This window comes from Electrophorus electricus, chromosome 1 (assembly GCF_041902795.1).
Source record: "Electrophorus electricus isolate QZ-2024a chromosome 1, ASM4190279v1, whole genome shotgun sequence".
In the NCBI taxonomy this organism is placed as follows: domain Eukaryota; kingdom Metazoa; phylum Chordata; class Actinopteri; order Gymnotiformes; family Gymnotidae; genus Electrophorus; species Electrophorus electricus.
In genome coordinates this window covers 397,194-420,000 of record NC_137497.1, presented here as the reverse complement: position 1 = coordinate 420,000, position 22,807 = coordinate 397,194, and the positions used below count along the sequence as shown (strand labels likewise).

Sequence of the window (22,807 nt, the reverse complement as noted above, 5' to 3'; positions counted from 1 at the left end):
TGTGTGTAGTCTGGTTGATGTTTTGTGTTCTGTGAGTTTAGAGTGATAGTAACTGGTGGAAGTGTGTTTGTGTGTGTGTGTGTGTGTGTGTGTGTGTAGTCTGGTTGATGTTTTGTGTTCTGTGAGTTTAGAGTGATAGTAACTGGTGGAAGTGTGTGTGTGTGTGTGTGTGTGTAGTCTGGTTGATGTTTTGTGTTCTGTGAGTTTAGAGTGATAGTAACTGGTGGAAGTGTGTTTGTGTGTGTGTGTGTGTAGTCTGGTTGATGTTTTGTGCTCTGTGAGTTTAGAGTGATAGTAACTGGTGGAAGTGTGTGTGTGTGTGTGTGTGTAGTCTGGTTGATGTTTTGTGCTCTGTGCATTTAGAGTGACAGCATCTGGTGGAAGTGTGTGTGTGTGTGTGTGTGTGTGTAGTCTGGTTGATGTTTTGTGTTCTGTGAGTTTAGAGTGATAGTAACTGGTGGAAGTGTGTGTGTGTGTGTGTGTAGTCTGGTTGATGTTTTGTGTTCTGTGAGTTTAGAGTGATAGTAACTGGTGGAAGTGTGTTTGTATGTTGTGTGTGTGTAGTCTGGTTGATGTTTTGTGTTCTGTGAGTTTAGAGTGATAGTAACTGGTGGAAAGGGACATGCAGAGGACGGACTGGCCTTATTCCTAGTAACTATGGTGAGTGAACGCACACACACAGACACACACACACACGCAGGTCCATAGACCATCACCACAGTGAGTGTTTTGGTGTAAACACACATAGTTTGACTTTGGTTAAAGAGCAGAAGAGGGTTTCCCAAACTTTCCTAACACTAGCTTGCTGTGTTAATGGACTGATGCAGGAAAGGTTAACTGTGTATCTACATCTATAATTTTCATAATAATATTTTCTGGTATAATAATGAGAAAATGTATGTAAATATATTTAAATCTGTGGTTTGGTTTTCTGCTGGTGGTGCTTTTCCAGCGCAGGTGCAGAGCTGGGGGTCAACAAAGAGCTACTATATAGTTCATAGTTTTGGAGATTAAAAAGGTTTTGGAACAAACACACATTTTTAATTACATCGTTCTTAAAGAAGTTCATAAGTTGCTAAGATGAATCATTATTGGGAAACACAGTTTCATTTTTGGTGTGTGTTTTTTCTGTTGCTGATGAAACCTTTTTCCTGTTCCACAGTGGTGTGTGTTTTTGCTGTTGCTGATGAAACTTTTTCCTGTTCAACAGTGGCTGAGCAAGCGGAGTCCATCGACAACCCCATGCATGAGGCAGCAAAGAGAGGTGCTGCCTACTTCACACTTTATCACCTACAAATTAAGAGTACTTAAAGATGGTGTGAGGTGCTGCCTACTTCACACTTTATCACCTACATATTAAGAGTACTTAAAGATGGTGTGAGGTGCTGCCTATTTCACAATCTTTTAGAAATTGACAAGCTCTTTTAGAATTTTTTTTTGTTTAGAAACTTTTTTAAAGGAACTAAAGGGCCTTTTATTCTTGTGTGAGCCATTTATTTATTTAGCAATCAGAAGTTCTTTAAGCAATTTATTTTTATAACACTTTCCTAAAACACCTTTACTTTCTAATAACTAACCCTATTGGTAAAGTATTCGGTCTGAGTTGGCCCTGAGCTCTGTAATAAAAACAAAAATCTGGTTCCAGCATACAGGTTTTCAAACCAGCAGGAGACGCCCTTGATATGACTAATTATCACAACTAATCACCTGGTGCAAGTAATCAACTGTTACAACTGTGCGTGTGTGTGTGTGTGTGTGTGTGTGTGTGTGTGTGTGTGTGTGTGTGTGTGTGTGTGTGTGTGTGTGTGTGTGTGTGTGTGGACGTGCGTGTGCATTCATATGTGCATATGCAGGTAATCTGAGCTGGCTGAGGGAGTGTCTGGACAATAAGGTTGGCATTAATGGTCTGGACAAGGCAGGAAATACAGCTCTGTACTGGGGTTGTCATGGAGGCCACAGAGGTGAGAGCATGAATATGCACATATGAACACACCCACACCTTTATAAAACATGATGAATATGCATGTGTAGCAGTTTTAACTCTTTAATAAATCGTCAATCACAGTTGATAAGGTTATTTGGGACACCACCCTGATTAGGAAAATTTTGTAATTTTAATTAATTTATTAATGATTAGTAATTTAGTCTCAGCTCATGAAAGTCACTAATTCATGACATGATTATTTCTTGTCTATCAAACATTACAATATCATTCAGGGGCTCACATACCTAATAACCAAGGCATTTTTACTGAATAATCAGAGAAAAGAAAAACACACAATAATCATTGACTAAGATTCGATTAATGACCAGGAGTGTCTAGTTCACTAGAATCAGTATAATAACAATCCAACAGTGCACACAGCCAGTGATGATGAAATCAAGATTCTAGGACCGAGGGATTGGAGCTGGCTCGGTTAGAGAGCCAGTATAACCAGGCTGGTAAGAGCTTTCTGCATTCCAGTCTGTGTGTTTTTGACACCTAAGAAGAGAGGAAGGGTATAAAAGCCAGGCCAGCATGGTGAGTTATCAGGATGTTTATGGTTTTGTTGCTCAGCATCAAGGAGCCAGGGGGGTCTTGGGTCCTGTCCATGGCCTTGGTGTGAAAGAAAGCCCACACTGACCAGATCAAAGTTTCATCAGAGGGACAATTTATATATCTTCACTACATATGAACACATCAACTCTCGTGGAAAACCTGATGAATGTGCATGCACATATGAACACACCCACACTATTAACCTGAGTCCGTTAACCTGTGTTTTTGTGATTGGGTGCACGTGTGTGTTTCTAGATGTGGTAGAGATGTTACTAATGCAGCCGAAATGTGAAATCAATCAGCAGGTGAGTCCACAAAAGAGTGAGTGATTTAGTTTAATCTGTGAAAGTCACTGAAAGAGCGCTGCATTAAGGTTTAAATGAGTAATCCTCATTAGGGACGTACGTATATATGCTTTTGGCCTATAGATGGCTTTGTATAGTTTGTAAGACTTTGTAAAGCTAATGTAGGTGTTATGGTTTATAACATTGTAACACTAATGTAGGTGTTATGGTCTGTAACACTGAAACACTAATGAAATTGTTATGGTCTGCAACACTGAAACACTAATGAAGGTGTTGTGGTCTGTAACACTGAAACACTAATGAAGGTGTTGTGGTCTGTAACACTGAAACACTAATGAAGGTGTTGTGGTCTGTAACACTGAAACACTAATGAAACTGTTGTGGTCTGCTACACTGAAACACTAATGAAACTGTTGTGGTCTGTAACACTGAAACACTAATGAAGGTGTTGTGGTCTGCAACACTGTAACACTTGTTTTTCCTCCAGAATAAACTGGGAGACACACCTCTGCATGCCGCTGCGTGGAAGGGCTATTCAGACATAGTGGAGATGCTTCTCAACAGGAGTAAGTAACAAGTGGCCAACTAACCCTCCCCACCATGTTACCTTCTCTACCTCTTTATGACTTCAGTTCATTTGGTTGAATTTATAAAGCACATTTAAAAACAATTACAGTTGACCAAAGTGCTGTACAACTAGACCATTTAAAGATTTATATACAAATAATAAAACCTTAAATTTAATCATAAAATGTACAGGAAGCCAGTGAAGGGCAGCCACCAATGTAGGGGAGATGTGTTTATGTTCACACTTATGAATTCACTATAGGGGAGATGTGTTCATGTTCACACTTATGAATTCACTGTAGGGGAGATGTGTTCATGTTCACACTTATTAATTCACTTATTAATTCACTATAGGGGAGATGTGTTCATGTTCACACTTATTAATTCACTATAGAGTACGTTCATGCTTGCGTGCATCTGTAATTCTGTACCCACTGTAAATGTGAGAAGGTAGTCTGCATAATACTGTCATACAGGTCATTGCAGTAGTCAAGTCGGGATGAAATAAAAGCATCTTTGACCCTCTGAAAATTGTTAAAACATAAAAAGGACTTAAACTGAGTGATTTAACTACCTAACTTTTCTGTTTATCCAATTTAAAATCACTATCTATTATCAATCCTAGATTTTTACAGTAGGTCTTCCAGTGAATGTAGAGCCATCGGATGGGCTTCACAGGCACTCCTAGGGCCAAAAATTAAAAGATAGATTTTTTTCATTAAAATTAAAAACAATTAAGGCCGTCCAAGGTTTTCCATTCTCAAGGAGGTCCAATAAATAAATAATTATTTTCTTTCAGCTCTAACATGAGGTACATAAGCAGAGGTCTCCAAATGAGAGCTGAGAATGCTATGGTCTGCTGAGTCAAAAGGTCTAAAAGCACAGGAATGGCAGAGTACCCAGAGTCAGTAGCTGATAATAAATCATTAAAAGAATTAGAAAGAGCAGATTCAGTACTGTGAGAAGCTTTAAAACCCGAATCACATACTTTGAAAAGACCATGTTTTTCTAAAAATGATTGTGTTTTGCATGTACAAGAATAGTTGGGCCAATAGACTCAAAAATCTCTGTAGAGAGAGCAAGGCAGGGCAACATCTGTGGGAGAAGCCGATAGGTTCAAATGACCAGTTATTTCGAGTTTGAGTACAAAAACATACCACTGAGTTCAGTACACTGATTTAAATTACCCATCTGATTAGATTTTCATACAACAATGTACCACAGATTATAGTAATGTCCTACTGATTAAATTATCATACAATAATGTCCCACTGATTAGCTTGTCATACAGTAATGTACTACTGATTACATAATCATACAGTAGTGTACCGCTGATTTAGATTAAATGTCCCACTGAATAGCTTGTCATACAGTAATGTACTACTAAAATAAGATAAGATTAGATTATCGTCCCACTGATTAGATTACCATTTAGAACTGGAATTGGACTCCCTGAAATAGCAAGATCACTGCATAGCAAACTTGGTAGGGTTTTTAGCTGCCGACTGCAAAATGCTGAAATTGTTTATGGTCAAAATAATCGTGGCTGTTTTATAACTGTTAGTTGTAGGGTACATGTGCTCCCTCCTCTCTAATAGAAGCGGTTAGGGTTGGGGTACATGTGCTCCCTCCTCTCTAATAGAAGTGGTTAGGGTTGGGGTACATGTGCTCCCTCCTCTCTAATAGAAGCGGTTAGGGTTAGGGTACAGGTGCTCCCTCCTCTCTAATAGAAGCGGTTAGGGTTAGGGTACATGTGCTCCCTCCTCTCTAATAGAAGCGGTTAGGGTTGGGGTACATGTGCTCCCTACTCTCTAATAGAAGCGGTTAGGGTTGGGGTACATATGCGCCCTCCCCTCTAATAGAAGTGGTTAGGGTTGGGGTACATATGCTCCCTCCTCTCTAATAGAAGTGGTTAGGGTTGGGGTACATGTGCGCCCTCCCCTGTAATAGAAGTGGTTAGGGTTGGGGTACATGTGCGCCCTCCCCTCTAATAGAAGCGGTTAGGGTTAGGGTACATGTGCTCCCTCCTCTCTAATAGAAGTGGTTAGGGTTGGGGTACATGTGCGCCCTCCCCTGTAATAGAAGTGGTTAGGGTTGGGGTACATGTGCGCCCTCCCCTCTAATAGAAGTGGTTAGGGTTGGGGTACATGTGCTCCCTCCTCTCTAATAGAAGTGGTTAGGGTTAGGGTACATGTGCTCCATTGGTCAGGCATCTTTGGACACAAGAATGGGCAATATGCACAAATTGTTGTAAGCTTGAAGCTTTTTCTGAAAAATGTTTACATGAAGAGAAACCTCAAAATGGATCCAAAAATAGCAGCAGTGACAGCTTTGCTCACAGTATTGCTCACTTAGTTAATGTGAAACCACTATAGTTAGATTTTTCAACAAATATGTTTCTTATGAGATTATCCTTATTACATGTTGAGATGGAGTGGATTTTGTTACATGAATAAAAACCTACATTTAGAACAGTGTCAGATATGGTGTGAATGAACCTTTTGACCAAGAGCACTGTAACATATCTCCAGGACTGCCAGGACTGCCAGTGATGTTGTAGTGCTGGTGGTCTGTCTGTGTAGACAGCAAGACTTGCACATTTTAACCAATGCTGTGTGTGTGTGTGTGTGTGTGTGTGTGTGTGTGTGTATAGATGCCAGAACAGACATTCTAAACAATGAGAAGAAAACAGCACTGGAGATGGCCACTAATGCCCAGTGTGCATCTCTGCTGAAGAGAAAGCAGGGGGGTGGTAAGTCTTGAAAGCTCAACCATTTTAACCATTATCTCCAACCCTAACCCCTAACTTTAACCATTATCTCCAATGCTAACCCCTAACTTTAACCATTATCTCCAACACTAACCCCTAACTTTAACCATTATGTCCAACGCTAACCCCTAACTTTAACCATTATCTCCAACGCTAACCCCTAACTTTAACCATTATCCCCAACCCTATCATTAGTCTCTGCTTGAAAAGGAGTCAAGGGACTCTAATGTTCAATTTTTAACTTCTAAGTACTAGTTGTAACCTTCAGATATAGTCCGAACTGCAGATCTAGTTCTAATTCACAGATCTAGTCCTAACCTTCAGATCTAGTCCTAATCCCCAGATCTAGTCCTAACCCTTAGATCTAGTCCTAATCCTCAGATCTAGTCCTAGACCTCAACCCTACATATAATCCTCAGATCCAGTCTTAACCGTCAGATGTAGTCCTAATCCCCAGATCTACTACTAACCCTCAGATCTTGTAATCCTCAGATCTAGTCCCAATCCGCAGATCTAGTCCCAATCCGCAGATCTAGTCCCAATCCGCAGATCTAGTCCTAACCCGCAACATAATGATGGTCTGAGTTGAATACAGTGATGCCACATAACAATTGAAAATAATGTGGAATACTGATTCCAGAACATTCATAATTAATTCTAATCATGTTCGTGAGTACTTTTAGTATTTTAAACTTAAATTATCACAGTACAAATTACACTTTATTTTAAGTTGATGTACAGATGTAGAATTACACTCTGTTTTAGGATGATGTAGAGATGTAGAATTACACACTCTGTTTAATTAAGAGTTTGGTCTGTGTTATTCCAGAGATATCACACACACAGTAATGCAAAGAGGTAGATGATAACTGTGTGTGTGTGTGTGTGTGTGTGTGTGTGTGTGTGTGTGTGTGTGTGTCTGTTATTCCAGTGAAAACACGCACACACAGTAATGCAGAGGAGTATTTGGATGATGAAGACTCTGACTGAATGATGAAGAGGAGGGGTTTAGAGCATTCCGTAAATAATTACTATCCATACATGTGAATGAGCTTGTATGTTCAACTGATTGAAACTCATGGAGGGTAACTGCCTGCTTTGTGTAAAGGTCTTAAAGCCTTATAAATATAATTACTGCACTGGTTGAGCGAAGAGACAGGGTTGTCTCTGCTTATGATGGACTTTCAGTGAAATCTCATTGGTGTCGCGTAGATCATAACCCTAGCCTTAACATTACCAGCATGCACCGCTGTGGGAGTATCTGAGTCTCTTACTGCCCTGTAATTTTCAACCAGAACCAAATATTCATATAGTAAATTAATTTCCCATGAACTCTAGTTGCGTTACCTAGGTTAGGGTTGCCAAAAAAAGTTAGGTTGGGCGGTAACAGCTGGAGCTCCCCCTGGTGGCTCTGAGCGAGTAGGTGTATGGGTGATTTATTTGTACTTCCTGAAAGGCTTCTGTGTTGCATGTTTGGTTAGGGGGGAAGCAAATATGCAATTAAATCTGGTAATAATGTGTTCTTGCAATGTTTTTATTTACGCTGCTCGCCTCATAGCAGTGGTGTAGTTTATGTAATAGGGTTAGGGTTAGGGTATATGCTGTACACCCAATAAGGAATTCTTCATATACCATTTAAAAATGTTTTCCATATACCCACTTAAAATGCACAAGAACACATAACAGCTTTGTGAAAGCTTTCACTTCAGCAATTGTGTTTAGCAAATGCTGGGTATTTTTGCAGGGGAAGATATTTGCAGTCACTTGAACTAGCAACAGGATTTAGCAGACACTTTTGTCCAAAGCAACTTAGTTATGACTGAGTACAACTTGCTACATACAAAGAAAGAAAAAGGGAGACACATTGTAGGGAATGCTAACAATCCTTTAATCTTTAATTCCTCAGAATTACACCTACAATGCCAGATCCCTCCACCCGGGGCAAAAACCACCTTGTGTGCCAGTCAAAGAGGAAAAGCCCCAGTCTACCCACGTTTTTGCAACAGGGTTAATTCCTCAGCTGGAATCAAGTTTACTTGTCTGCCAAAGGTCACTGCTAGTGTCTTCCGATATTTTATGATCTGTAGTAGCCAGGGCAACTACTCCTGAATACAGGGGCCCAGATGATGGTGTACACTATCATCACTGTAGTGTTTATACCCTTTAAACGAATGCAGCATTGCTCATGACACAACTTTCATTGTCCACATAACTGTCATTTCTCAGATGTAACAAACGCCAGCTAAATGATAAATGCTCAGATGACTTGTTCATAGCACGAAGTCCGAGGGATCGACAGTGACGATCAGTTGTTTGGGTAGCAGGTTGTAAAATACCCCATTAAGGTTGTGTCATCAGTTGGTTCTTTCAGCAAACAGTCAACACCACCTATGACCAGGAAGTGACCATCTCCCCACGCATACGACAATGGATGGTTCAACAAAGCCTATAAAAAGAACGAGAGAGAAAAGGGGAACCAAGAAAAAGGAATACACATACATTTTATATATATATATATATATATATATATATATATATATACACACACACACACACACACATCATAAAAGGTTGTATATAGTCAGGCAGAAAAGGCAATATCTGGATCACAGATTACGAGCTGATAGTTTCGTTTCCACTTACTCCCACAGAATTAATAGCCCCTGAAACAGGACCTTCAAGTTCAAGTTCAAGTTTGGTTTATTCGTCACACACAGTTATACACAGTATAACTCGCAGTGAAATGGTGGAGAGTGCTCTGTCCAAACTGAGGAAAAGAAAATGGGTGCATAGAGAAAAATATATATATGCAGATAAATATATATATTCTATGTATGTACAAAATATATTAATGTATGTACAATATATGTATATTATAATTATATACACAATGTACAATGTATATGGTTGGGTATATATGTACACAATCTACAGAATGTACAGTGCAGGTGTAATATGGTTGGGTATATATGTACACAATCTACAGAATGTACAGATCCATTTTGAAATAATAACATCTACATTTGTTGTGTAACAAGGTAATTGAGTATAAATCTATATATACAGATGTACAGATATACAGTTATGTTACATGGTGGTCCCCACAGTTTATCAGTTTCCCTGATTCAGGGTCCGAATGGCCTGTGGGAAGAAGCTACTCTTCAGCCTCTCTGTCTTGGTCTTCAGGGAGCGAAAGCACCTCCCTGACCTCAACAGAGAGAAGAGTCTATTGTTGGGATGGGTGGGGTCCTTCACAATTTTCCTGGCCTTGGTCTGGCACCGCTTGTAGTAGATGGTCTGCAGGTCAGGAAGTTCTGTGTGAGTGATGCGCTCTGCTGAACGCACTACCCTTTGGAGTGCTTGTCTGTCCTGCTTGGTGCTATTCCCAAACCAGACTGATGTTCCCCGTGAGGATGCTCTCGATAGTGCAGGTGTAGAAGTTCCGCAGTACTGAAATCTCTTAGGCGTCTGAGGTGGTAAAGACGCTGACGAGCCTTCTTTGCCAGGGAGTTGGTATGGTGGGACCAGGACAGGTCCTGCGAGAGGTGAACTCCAAGGTACCTGAAACTATCTACTCTCTCCACTGTGGTTCCACTGATCCTCACAGGTTGGTAGTGCTGCTCCTGCTTCTTGCTGCAATCCACGATCAGATCCTTTGTCTTACTGACGTTTAGGAGGAGATTATTTTCCTGGCACCAGTTTTCCAGGTGTTTAATCTCCTCCAGGTAGGCCCTCTCGTCGTTGTCCGAGATCAGACCCATGACAACGGTGTCGTCAGCAAACTTGACAATGATGTTGGAGCTGGAAGTGGCTGTGCAGTCGTAGGTGTACAGTGAGTAGAGCAGGCTTTGAGTACCCTCCTGCAGATACCGTCTGGTCCAGCCGCCTTCCTGGTATTCACCCTTTTAAACACTCTCCTCACGTCACTCTCCGTTAGCATTAGCGCTGCTAGATGTAGCCTCGAAGCGAGCAAAGAATGTATTCAGCTCGTTCGCCAGAGACTCATCCCCACTCATCAGCCCAGAGGGTGGGCTCCTGTAGTCCGTGATCATCCGTAGTCCCTGCCACAGGGATCTAGAGCCACTCTGCTGGAACTGTGTCTCTAGTTTCTTCCCGTAGCGCCGCTTCGCCTCCCTCACCGCCCTGCGCACTCCGTATGCTGCGGACTTGTACTCGTCCATGTTCCCGCTGATGATCCCCGCATTGTAGGCAGCAGTTCGAGAGTTCAGAGCCTCGCGGATGGTTCTGTCCACCCAGGGCTTCTGGTTGGAAAACTTCTTGATGGTGATTCTTGGGATCGTGTCGTCCACCAGTTTCCCAATAAATCCTACTACTGCCTCCGTAAACTCGCTGACATCATCAGTGCTGCGCCGGAACATGTTCCAGTCCGCGTCATCCAGAGCGTCCTGCAGAGCGGCCACCGATTGGTCTGTCCAGCGCGCGACCTCCCTCTGAACCGGAGCTTCCAGTTTCAGCCTTTGTTTATATTTTGGTAGGAGGAAGATGGCGGTGTGGTCCGACTTACCAAACGGTGGATGAGCTAGTGCCTTGTAGCTGTCCTTGTATGGGGTGTAGCAGTGGTCTAGTGTCCTATTTCTGTGTGTTTAATTGTGCTTTCCTTAATAGTTGTACCATGTTTTGGGGCAACATCATACCTATACATGAGAGTCGGAACCTCTTGAATTAAATCTTCATCACAGCTCAGTCCTAACACTTGTGATAAAATCATTCTGTAATCATATCCTCATAGATGTAATAACTAAGGGCTATTAATTGAATAAGCAGAGATAAGAAAAACATTCTCTACAAACACTAAGATTCTACCAATGACCAAGAGGAGTATTGAGTTTACTAGTATCACTGTAATAACAATCATAACAATGCAACTAAGCCAGAATTAACAAATGATTTATACACACACGCACTAATTCACTGCCTGTTCTAATCGGGGGGGCCTTAATATTTTTTAACATCTTTTTCACGACTAACATGTATCCATTAAGGCATTTCACCTGTTGCCACACAATGCTTCACCTGGTTTCCTAGGGAGCCAAAGTTTGATTAGCGCCTCGTCTGCAGGTATGTTGGGGTGAGTTGGTTGACCTGTGGGAGGTGGAAGAGAGGCAGCTACATTAGCTTGTCTGCTGCTGATTTGTTGATCTGAGTGGCTGTGTACTCTGTCACAATCGTGTCCATGTTGACATCAATCTTTGGGCCTGGTTTTCCTCTGACCCACGGTGTTGAGAACGGGCACACCATCAAATTTTCAAAAGGAGACAATTTTGTTGTTGCATTCAGTCATTTGCATATCATGCTGCACTGCTGCTTCTCTGTTGCATTGCTTTAGTTAATCTGATATTAATATTATCAATCAATCATCAATAGTGTCTGCTGTTAATATTATCAAACCTCCCCTTTTGTGCAACATGAAAATGTCACACAAGAAATGATAAAAGATTTAGGTAATGCAATGCAGCCGTCAGGTCAGGTAAGAATGCCATCAGTACCTCAAGTGCAGTTATTTGCAACATCAAGTCAACATCTGCTTGTTCACTACTTTCTTGTATTATGGCGACGTCGGTCCAGCACGGGTCAGTGGCTACAGTATGTGATAGGAAGGTGTCAGTACAGTCCGATGGACCGCTCTATGGCCTCACTGTCCCCTCTTTTGGCTCAAGTTTGTCTACTTCATCAGCCAATAAATTCCTAGTGGCCTCCTGACTAGACCCTGGGGACTCGTGTCTCTTAGTTTTTACTATAACCAATTTTGTTGCCAGATTACACGCATACAAAAGATCAGAAATAAGTTTGTAATGGGAATTGTGCTCATCATCAGCTGTGTGAAAGCCTCTTCGCGACCAAATTCAACCAACGACATTTGCAACACCAAATGTGTAGCAACTATCTGTATAGATTGTTAGTGGGTGATCTGTGTACACAGAACATGCTCTAATTAAACTGACGAGTGCCATCTGCTTGTGCTGAATTTTAGGGAAGTGCCTGGGCTTCTAAAAATAATGTCAAACAGCATAACCACAAAGAAAAAACATTGCCTGGTTTAAAACAGGAACCATCAACACTTTGTCCAATAATTCTAAAGATCAAGATCAAATCTGCTTGCAGATTCTTCCACAACTTCTCTTGAACAGTCATATGTTTCAGCTAAGAACTCAGGCAAGGATAGCATTTGATGTAAGTATTATGCTGTTGACTGAGGCTTTAATAGTTAAATTGCTTGTGCATGTCAAAATGTTTTTGTAGCCTCTTTGCCTTTGTGCCGTCATGTGCTGTGTTGATAATATATTGAGAATCACTAACACCTGATGTGAAGTATAGAAAGTTAAGGATGTGATAAAACAGTTGTTTCTGCATCCGTGATCGTAATAGCTGCTGCTGCCACAGCTCATAGTCAGGCAATTAAGCCTCGCACTACCGCATCTAAGGTTTTGGACAGGTATGCCACAGGACATCAATCTTTGGGCCTGATTTTTCTCTGACCCACGGTGTCGAGAACGGGCGCCACATCAAAATTTCAAAAGGAGACAATTTTGTTGTGTTCAGAGTCATTTGCATCTCACACTGCATTGCTGCTTCTCTGTTGCATTGCTTTAGTTAATCTGTTATTAATATTATCAATCAATCATCAACAGTGTCTGCTGTTAATATTATGAAAAAAACCCTTTTGTGCAACACTTGGACAGATTACAAGCAGCTGATGTGTTTTTGGAAACAAAATTGGCACCCACTTACTCCCACAGAATTAATAGCACCTGAAACAGGACCTTCATTGATTGCTGCTAGTTGATGAACAAGTTGCTCTAGCATCAACCAAAAACTAAATTTACGACCATCTACACATAACTCTAGTAGTCTGTTTTACTGTAACAAATGTCATTGTTTCTGAAAACATACTCGTTGAGTTTTGGGGTGCATTCTGCAGACAGGCCTAGTCGCTATTTAATCTCCAGACAGTGGGCTCTCCAGTATTTGTTATAGGTCCCTCATTTTTCGCCCTCCTTAGTTTGTGCATTTGACTTTTATTTAGAGTCGTTGGACATCTTTTTATCTACAATTCCTAACCCAGTGCCTATCTTCTACTAATTTCTGTTTGTTTAATTGTGCTTTCCTTAATAGTTGTACCATGTTTTGGGGCAACATCATACCTATACATGAGAGTCGCAACCTCTTGAATTAAATCTTCATCACAGCTCAGTCCTAACACTTGTGATAAAATCATTCTGTAATCAGGTCCTGATAGTTGTGAAGTGTGTCGGCAAAATGATACGGTTGTTTTACTGACGTTAAGCTTGAAACAATTTGCTTGATGACATTAATATCAGGAGCAGATAATTTTACAGTAGTTCCTGAAAGAGAAAAGGTGCATCTACATTGCAGTTTTCATATCGGTCGCTGTCATCTGAACACCAACCCTAGAGTCAGGTTAACCCTCTCCCTAACCCTAGAGTCAGGTTAACCCTCACACTAATCGTAGAGTCAGGTTAATCCCACCCTAACCCTAAGTGCTATGCTATGTTCTGAGGTACTTTTGCCTGGGGGTGGGGGTGGTTAGGGTTAGGGTTACGTTCCTGGAGCTCGTCAAGCACAGGATAGAGGGGTTCCTGGCATTGTACCTATGAGAGCACAACCTGGTGCTAATTAAAATGCATACTCCACAATAAATTTAGTATAACACTGTAACGGTTTTAACACTTTTAATAAATTGTCACTTACAGTTGATAAGGTTAATTGGAGCACCATTCTGATTAACAGGAAACATTTATTAATTTTAATTAATTTATAAATGATTAATAATTCAGTCTCCACTCATGGAAATTGCGAGGTCAATGCATGATTATTTCTTGTCTACCAAACATTATAATGTCACTCTTGACTCATAGACATAATAACTAAGGGATATTAATTGAATAAGCAGAGATAAGAAAAACATTCACTACAATCACTAAGATTCTACCAAGAGGAGTATTGAGTTTACGAGTAGCACTGTAATAACAATCATAACAATGCAACCAAGCCAGAATTAACACAAATGATTCATGGTGGATAAAAGTAGCAAACTTGGCTAATAAAGAAGAAAGAAACAAAAAGGAAAAGAAATTGAACATTTACACATTTTACTATGTGTAATAACCAAAGAGTCCTCAGTACTGCACCCTACAAAACATTTACACATTTTATTATGTGTAATAACCACACAGCCCTCAGTACTGCACTCTACAAAACATTTACATTTATGGCATTGAGCACTTTTATCCACTTTTAAGCATCTTACAATTATCACTAATGCAATTCAAGCAACTGAGGGTTAAATGGAGGCCTTGCTCATCCAAACCCTCCAATTCCAATGTATCAGCTGGACATCCATGATGTGAGTCTGCTGTTCCACCACATCCCAATAGTGTCTGTTGGACTGAGATCTGAGGAGGACATTTGAGTACAGGGAACTCTCTCTAATGTTCAAGAAGCAGTCTGAGATGATTTGCGCTTTATGACACGGTGCTTTATTCTACTGGAATTATCCATGAGTGGACGGTACACTGTGGTCATAAAGGGATGGACATGGTCAGCAGCAATACTCAGGTAGGCTGTGGTGTTTAAAGGATGCTTAATTGGTATTAAGGGGCGCAAAGTGTGCCAAGAAAATATCCCCCACACCATTACACCACAACTACCAGCCTGAACTGTTGATAGGGCAGGAAGGATCCATGCTTTTATGTTTCAACTGTTGCTCACTGGATCATTTCTCTTCTTCTGACCATTCTCTGTAAAGCCTGGAGATGGTTGAAAATCCCAGTAGATCAGCAGTTTCTGAAATACACAGACCAGCCTGTCTAACACAAATAAACATGCCATGTTCAAAGACACTTAAATCACTTTTCTTCCCCATTCTGATGCTCAGTTTGAACTTCATGTCATGTGTACATGCCCAAATGTATTGATTTGCTGTCATCTGATTGGCTAATTAGATATTTGCATTAATGAGCAGTTGATCAGGTGTGCCTAATGTAGTGGCTGGTGAGTGTATATTGACAGAATTACATTTAAATTTACATTTACATTTATGGCATTTAGCAGACGCACTTATCCAGAGCGACTTACAAAAGTGCTTTGTCATTTCCTCAGAATATATCCTTGAACAGTACAGTAGGTTAGAGTCCAACATAGCAATGAACTAGAATACTGTATAAGTACAGGAATCAATGCTGATGCCTAGAAATACAAAATACATTAGGTCTATCTTAAATAATGATAAGTGCAATAAACAATAAGTGCTAGAGTTTGTTACACAACATAATAAACAATACCCTACAATAAGTCCTAATTTACTCAGTCAATATGGGAACAGGGTCAGTTGTCCTTTAAATATTCTGGAAATAGATGGGTCTTCAGTCTGCGTTTGAAGACTGCAAGGGACTCTGCTGTCCTCACAGCAAGTGGGAGTTCATTTCACCATCTTGGAGCCAGGACAGAAAATAGTCTCACTGCTTGTCGTCCATGAGTCCTGAAGCAAGGTATTTCAAGCGGAGCCGTACTTGAGGTTTGTAGTACTTGATGTTCGAAGTACTTGATGTACGGATCGGGCTTTGACCATTGTCCTCATTGATGAAGGGCCTGGTCCATTTTTGGCTTTGTAGGCAAGCATCAAGGTTTTAAATCTGATGCGTGCAGCTATCGCGAGCCAATGAAGGGAGCGCAGCAGTAGAGTAACGTGTGAATTTCAGAAGATTGAAGACCAGTCATGCTGCTGCATTCTTGTCAAGTTGTAGAGGTCTAATGGCTCTTAGAGGAAAACAAGCAAGTAGTGAGTTGCAGTAGTCTAGCTTTGAGATAACAAGAGACTGCACAAGCACCTGGGTAGCTTCCTGTGAGAGAAAGGGCCAAATCCTTCGTATGTTACAAAAGAGAAATCTGCAAGTCCAGGTTAGATTTGACACGAGTTGAGAACGACAACTAGTTGTCCAAAGTTATGCACAGGCTATGGGCAGCTTCAGATGGTGATAGCAGGGAGTTCTCGAAGGAAACTGTGAGGTCATGGTAAAGGTTGGGAGTACCTGGGATGAACAGAAGCTCGGTTTTACTGGGGTTGAGCTTCAAGTGGTGGGCTGTCATCCATGTCGCAATGTCAGTCAAGCATGCTGAGATACGTCTCGAGACCTGCGTGTCAGAGGGTGGAAAAAGAAATAATTGAATATCATCGGCATAGCAGTGGTAGGAGAAACCATGAGAAGATATTACATCATGAAGAGAATGAGTATACAAAGAGAAGAGAAGGGGGCCTAATACTGAGCCTTGTGGAACACCAGTGGAAAGTCTACATGGTTTGGAAGTGGATCCTCTACATGTCACCTGATAGGACCATCCCTCCAGATTGGACTGAAACCATCTCCATGCAGAGCCAGTCACACCAAGCCTGGAGAGAACAGAGAGAAGAGTGCTGTGATTCACTGTGTCAAAGGCTGCAGAAAGGTCTAGAAGAATCAAAACAGATGACAGTTTGGCAGCTTTAGTGGCATGAAGTTTCTCCGTAACTGCTATGAGGGCTGTTTCTGCAGAATGTGCCCCTGTGTAGCCAGACTGATTGGGATCATGCAGCTGGTTCTGGGTGAGGAAAAGAGACAATTGATTGTAAACTGCTTGTTTGAGGGCTTTTGAGAGGAAAGAGAGAAGTGAGACCGATCTGTAGTTGGTAACGTTGGAGCCATCAAGTGTGGCCTTCTTGAGGATTGGTACCGCCCTGGTGGTTTTGAGTGCAGTTGGCACATATCCAGAAGGTAAGGAGTTGTTGATGGTAACAGAGATGAAAGGAAGCTGATCTCTTGCGACTGTCTGGAACAGAGTGGAAGGAATCGGATCCAGCGGGAATGTAGTTGGAATGCTGGAATGTAGCTGAAGAATTTCGTCTGAGGAGAGAGGAGAAAAAGAAATCAGAGAGTTGGATGTAATGTGCTGGCCGAGTGCCGAAGGGTGTGGAGCAGGACGCACAGACTCTTTCAACATGAACGAACATTTAAGTACATAAAACATAGCGGCACTCAGATATAACACAAGCAGTAAATGTGAACACTTAATGTTTAACACTGAACAGAACAATGAACATGACTACCTTTAACAATGACAACGCTACATCAACAATGACCAACACCCAGCACACAAGGACACTGGTTTATATACATAATGACAAGACAATGTGCAGGTGTGTGCAGGTGTGGCCACAAACAAATATCCTTCCACAGGTGGCGGGCAAAACCCTGTGACTTGCAGGAGGCGAACGTTCCGTGACAGCACCCCCTCCCAAGGGATGCGGCTCCCGATGCGTCCGTCCAATGAACATGAACCTCCAGGCACCATATAAATGTAATACAAACACAGCATGACAATTACCGGTGCCCACCCAGTACCAGGCGGGCCAGGTGCTGGTAGATGTGGTCATGGACATAGATATGGTCGTGGACATATAGAGGACATAGATATGGTTGAGGACATATAGAGGTCCTAGATGTGGTTGAGGCACACAGACCAATGTTGTTCCCTAATTTTCATAAAAAAAAATAAAAAAAATAAATTCAGTGTCACATGATATGATCATAACGAATCTTCCCACAGAAGTCTTGGAACCCACATCTAACAGCCACCAGTGCCATGGAGGAGGATAACGAATATGAAAACCTTGAGAGCAACTATACAAACATAGACAACTACAATAAGAGGGCAAGAGTACATGAGAGATTCTGCCTGGACACTGAAGTACAGAAACGAGGTAAATGTTCAGATCAACCACAGAATCAAAGGCAGAACAAAGTGAGAATTATTTAGGATCTATATCCCTCTGTAACCAAAGAGAAAATTAACCATTTTTTTAGTTGCCTAATTTCTTTAATTCCCAGTAAAATAAAGTACATCTTTAAAAAAATGACTGGATTTAATTAAAAATAAATAAGGAATGAATGGTTGAAATGTTTGGTTTTGCTGCAGCAGAAACAAAAATCATTTTTTAAATGTTTTTAAGACTGAACAGTGTTAAAAAATGCAGTCCACTCCTGTCTTAAGAACCCTCTTTGTGGAAAAAGACTGTACATATGTTCCACTCAAACAAAAGAGCAAAATCCCTTAGCCAAAAGTAAATAAAACTATTAAAACACTTAAATCATCAAAGAACTATTACAACACTTAAATCATCATTAAAGGAATGTTTTAGATTTTGTCAGATGTAGACTGAAATACATCTGCAAAGCAGACAGCTGGAACATGATGTTTTAAAAAAATAAAGCAACATTTCAGGCTTCTAATAGACAGAAGTTGTGGGTTAAGAAGAAAATAAATAGTATTACTTGAAGTTTCTAGCACATAAAGTAGCAGTCAAAAGTTTGGACACACTTGACAGATGTGTTTTTAATAGTAATAAAGGCATTTTAATCTAATGGATTATGCTTAAATTTGTTTTCAAGAACAATAGAATTTGGGAAAGGTGTTAGCATATACACAAAATCATTTATAAAACACAATTTTAGATTCAAATGATTAGTTCAAATGATTAGATTAGTTCCTCACCCTACAAGTGCTCTGCATATGTGAGAACATCTTGAAGACTGATGTAAAAGCATCGTAGGTTGCTGTCTCATGAAGCTGGTTAAGAGAACACCAAGAGCATGCAGAGCTGTCATCAAAGTATAGGAAAGTTACTTCAAATGATGCAAACTCTACAATAGACAATATTTATCATAGCATAATCACATATGTGTTATTTCATTTATTTGATACCTTCCCTGTTTTGTTTTAAAGGAGAAAATATTAAAAATAAACAAAGAGTAGGTGTGTAGGTACTTTACCATTGCAGTATAATCTGAAAAGCAGTAGAGGAAGTCTAACTCTGTTGCTGTTGTAACTCTCCCAGGCTGTGAGGGGAGGCAGGCGCGCTCTGGAAAACCAGCTGCAGTGTGTTTGGGGCTGCTGTGTGTTCTCCTGTCAGCTGTTATCATCGGCCTGTGGATAAAACACGATGCAGGCAGAGACCAGTTACAGAGTAGCTATGACAACATGACTAAGGAGAGAGACCAGTTACAGAGTAGCTATGACAACATGATTAAGGAGAGAGACCAGTTACTGGACATTAACAATAATTTGACTTTAGAGAGAGACCAATTACAGAGCAGTTATGATAACCTCACTATGGAAAAAGATGCATTTCAGCAAAAACTGGGTGAGGATGAATAATATTAGTACTACCACAATGGAAAATATACACTTACTGATGAAAATGCATTATTTGCTAAAAGACAGTTTACAGTCACACCACTCTTCACTGTCTTTCTTTTTGAAGAGAGGTGTTTTAAAGGTTGGAGGAAATTTGGAAGCAGCTATTACTACTTTTCTAATGGGAGAAAGAACTGGGCTGAGAGCAGGCAGTACTGTAGAGAGATGGGAGCAGATCTGCTGATCATAAACAGCAGAGAGGAACAGGTGAGGGGAGTGGAGAGAAGACCCTCAGATCTGATAGAAATCTCCTAATTCAACTACATTCTATAGACTGAGTAATCTAGATTATATGTTTAGACTATCAGCACAAATCTCCTTATTCAACTACATTCTATAGACTGAGTAATATAGATTATATATTTACACTATCAGCACAAATCTCCTTATTCTAATTATATTTTCCTTCCCTCCAGGAGTTCATTAAGGAGGTAAACATATATGCCTGGATTGGTCTCAGTGATGCACAAACAGAGGGGATATGGAAGTGGGTGGATGGGTCACCACTAACCACTGAGTGAGTAATACAACGTGCCTTTTTCACACATTTGTGAGTGTAGACTACACCCATACACTTTATTTTCTAACATCCTGCGGTCAGTAAACATACATTTGTTCCATTTTTCAATGGCATGCAGGGTGGATTAACTCACAGAAAACAACCTCAAGGTTGCTGTTATGCACCAGTGCCATTTTGTGATTAAAACAAATTAAATGCAGTAAGTTGTAATCTGTGTGCTGTATTCTGTGTGTTGTGTGTTATTCCCAGATACTGGAGGACAGGGGAACCCAATGATACTGGCAAAGATGAAGACTGTGCTGTTTATTTCAATGAAGTTGTCTCTCTGAATACGTGGAATGACATCCCCTGCTCATACGAGGCAGGCTGGATCTGTGAAACTACAGTTGCTCCCACGTGGCTTTAGACATTTACATCAGTTGGTTTCTAAAACCAGTATAATTTTGGAAGGCTGTTAGTCTATAATTTAATTCATTTTCAAAACACACAATTTTAGATGCACCCTCAGTAAATAGTTTTCTTTCAGAACTTTAGTTCCTCACCTTACCAGTGCTCTGCATTTGTGAAAATGTATATGGAAAAGAGAACACCAAGAGCATTTAAAAGTGTCATCAAGGTTTAGGAAAACAAACAGGAAGCATAGACCAGACTATGGTATAGACCTTCAGTCTACCAGCCAAGTGCTCAACACTGAACCTCAGTGGAATGTTTCCTCTTACAAATACCACTCATGTTTTTTATCTTACTACATCCCTCAAAAATCTATCCAGTGTAGCTTTCGCTGTGTTTCTCTGTGTTTCTCTTGGTGTGAAGCCGATTAAAGACAGTCTGCACTAAATCATCTTTTCTTCAAGAGCAAACTTCCCTGTATAGAGGGCGACCCTCTTATGCATGAAACTACTGAGTAAAGACCACACACCTGTTCCAGGAAAAAGACCTGTGTGCACTGAACACAGCTCTTAATGGTGCATTGTAAAGGTGTATGTAGGAACAATGTTGCATTATAAAGTTGTTACCACAATGTTACTAAACGTGTTCAAGTATGTAAATATATATATGTAGAGAAAGAGATGAAAAAGTATCTTTTTCTCTACATATATATATTTACATACTTGAACATATATAAACTGGCTGCACCTCCTACTAATTCAGAAACACTTTGTTTGCACAGATGATGAAGGACCTCTGTCAGAAACGTCCTGTTTCTCTGGAAACTGTGTACTTTACTACAATTTTGAGTATATCTACATTTCTTACTACAATATACTGCAGTTACTCATTATAAATATATATATATATATATATATATATATATATATATATATATATATATATATATATATATATATATATATATATGAATCTCCTGTCACATCACATCCAAAAGGTGCTCTGTTGGATTGAGATCTGGTGACTGTGGAGGACATTTGAGTTCAGTGAATACTTTGTCATTTTCAAGTTTGAGATGATTTGTGGTTCATGATAAGTGCTTTATCCTGCTGGAAGTATCCATCAGTAGATGGGTTCACGCTGGTCATAAAGGGATGGTGTAACGAATGCCCGAGTGCCGCAGGGTGTGGAGCAGGATGCACAGGCTCTCTCGACGTTGTGAAACATTTAGGACATAGAACATTTAGGACAATGGTGGCACTCACAAATAACTGTAACAGCGAATATATACACACTAAACGTTAACGATTAAGATTGTAATGTAAACACACGCTATACAAACACTAACAAGGGCTACACAAACATGGACATTAACATTATACTCAGATGCTAACAAACAACGACCAACAGTGAGGCACACACTGACAGAGGTTTAAATAGACTGACAAACACTAACAATTAACCCAGTACAGGTGGGTGTGGCTACAGGGGTGTGGCTACAAACAGGAATAACCCCCCCCCCGCCCCCTGCACGCGGCAGGCCATACCATGTGACTTGGACGGCACAGAAGGAGCGAGAGGTGAGGTTTCAGGGAAGTAGCTTTTATTGTCCATGACAATAAGCAGATCAAAACAAAGCAAAAGAAAATACATGGAGAAGTCGGAGTTTCAGTGGCGCTCGGTAATCTCTCTGTAGTCTGATAATGCACAGCACTGACTTCAGGTACCTGTGGGCTTAAATAAAAGAGGAAAATAAGGAACAGATGTGTGAGGTCAATAATCAGGTGATTGTGAGAGGAGCAGGTGTGTTGTGCAGTCCTGGGCAGGAGTGGGCGTGTCCCTCCTGCTGGACGACCAGCCTACCGTGACAACAGGTCATCCTATCCAACACCAATAAACATGTTCAAAGCCACTTAAATCATCTTTCTTCCCCATTCTGATGCTCAGTTTCATCTTCAATATGTCATATCTACATGCCCAAATGCATTGATTTGCTGTCATCTGATTGGCTAATTAGATATTTGCATTAATGAGCAGTTGATCAGGTGTGCCTAATATAGTGGCTGATGAGTGTATATTGACAGAATTATTTATATTCATCTAGACAGCAAGTGCTTAATTGCATGTAGAAGAGTGTATAACAAATTGCACTGATCATATAAAACATATGATAATCAGTATTACTACACTTAACAGTAGGCAGATATTTGGTGTGTTTTTGTGGAAAGTACAGGCAGCTGTTGTACCTTCTGAGGTATTTGTTTGTTAAATGTGACATACTGACTTGATCATGACTCATGATGATGACACTGAAATACTGAAACACAAGGCATACCAAACTTAATGCTACGGTACTGACCAAACTTAAACAGTAGTCAGATCAGAACTGACCCAACAGTTTTATTGGCAAGTGGAGGCAGATGCATGTGTGGAGAAGAGCAAGATTT

At 40.5% G+C, this 22,807-nt stretch overlaps 2 protein-coding genes across 2 annotated transcripts in view; both read left to right on the top strand.

Moving 5' to 3' along the window:
• ostf1 (osteoclast stimulating factor 1) overlaps positions 1-7,699 on the top strand; it is a 9,953-nt gene extending 2,254 nt beyond the window's left edge. Inside the window, exons 4-10 of the mRNA XM_081702904.1 lie at positions 597-660; positions 1,211-1,264; positions 1,854-1,961; positions 2,795-2,844; positions 3,332-3,410; positions 6,065-6,163; positions 7,113-7,699. Coding sequence (XP_081559030.1) covers positions 597-660; positions 1,211-1,264; positions 1,854-1,961; positions 2,795-2,844; positions 3,332-3,410; positions 6,065-6,163; positions 7,113-7,171 — 513 coding nt within the window. The 3' untranslated portion in view covers positions 7,172-7,699. The remainder of the gene's footprint in view (positions 1-596; positions 661-1,210; positions 1,265-1,853; positions 1,962-2,794; positions 2,845-3,331; positions 3,411-6,064; positions 6,164-7,112) is intronic.
• Positions 7,700-13,302: 5,603 nt separating this feature from the next.
• Positions 13,303-19,841, top strand: LOC145652402 (uncharacterized). The gene is given in 3 exon segments (XM_081702546.1): positions 13,303-14,779; positions 17,804-17,957; positions 19,092-19,841. Coding segments are annotated over 3 exon segments (795 nt in total). The 5' UTR covers positions 13,303-14,752; the 3' UTR covers positions 19,706-19,841.
• The last annotated feature ends 2,966 nt before the right edge of the window (positions 19,842-22,807 follow it).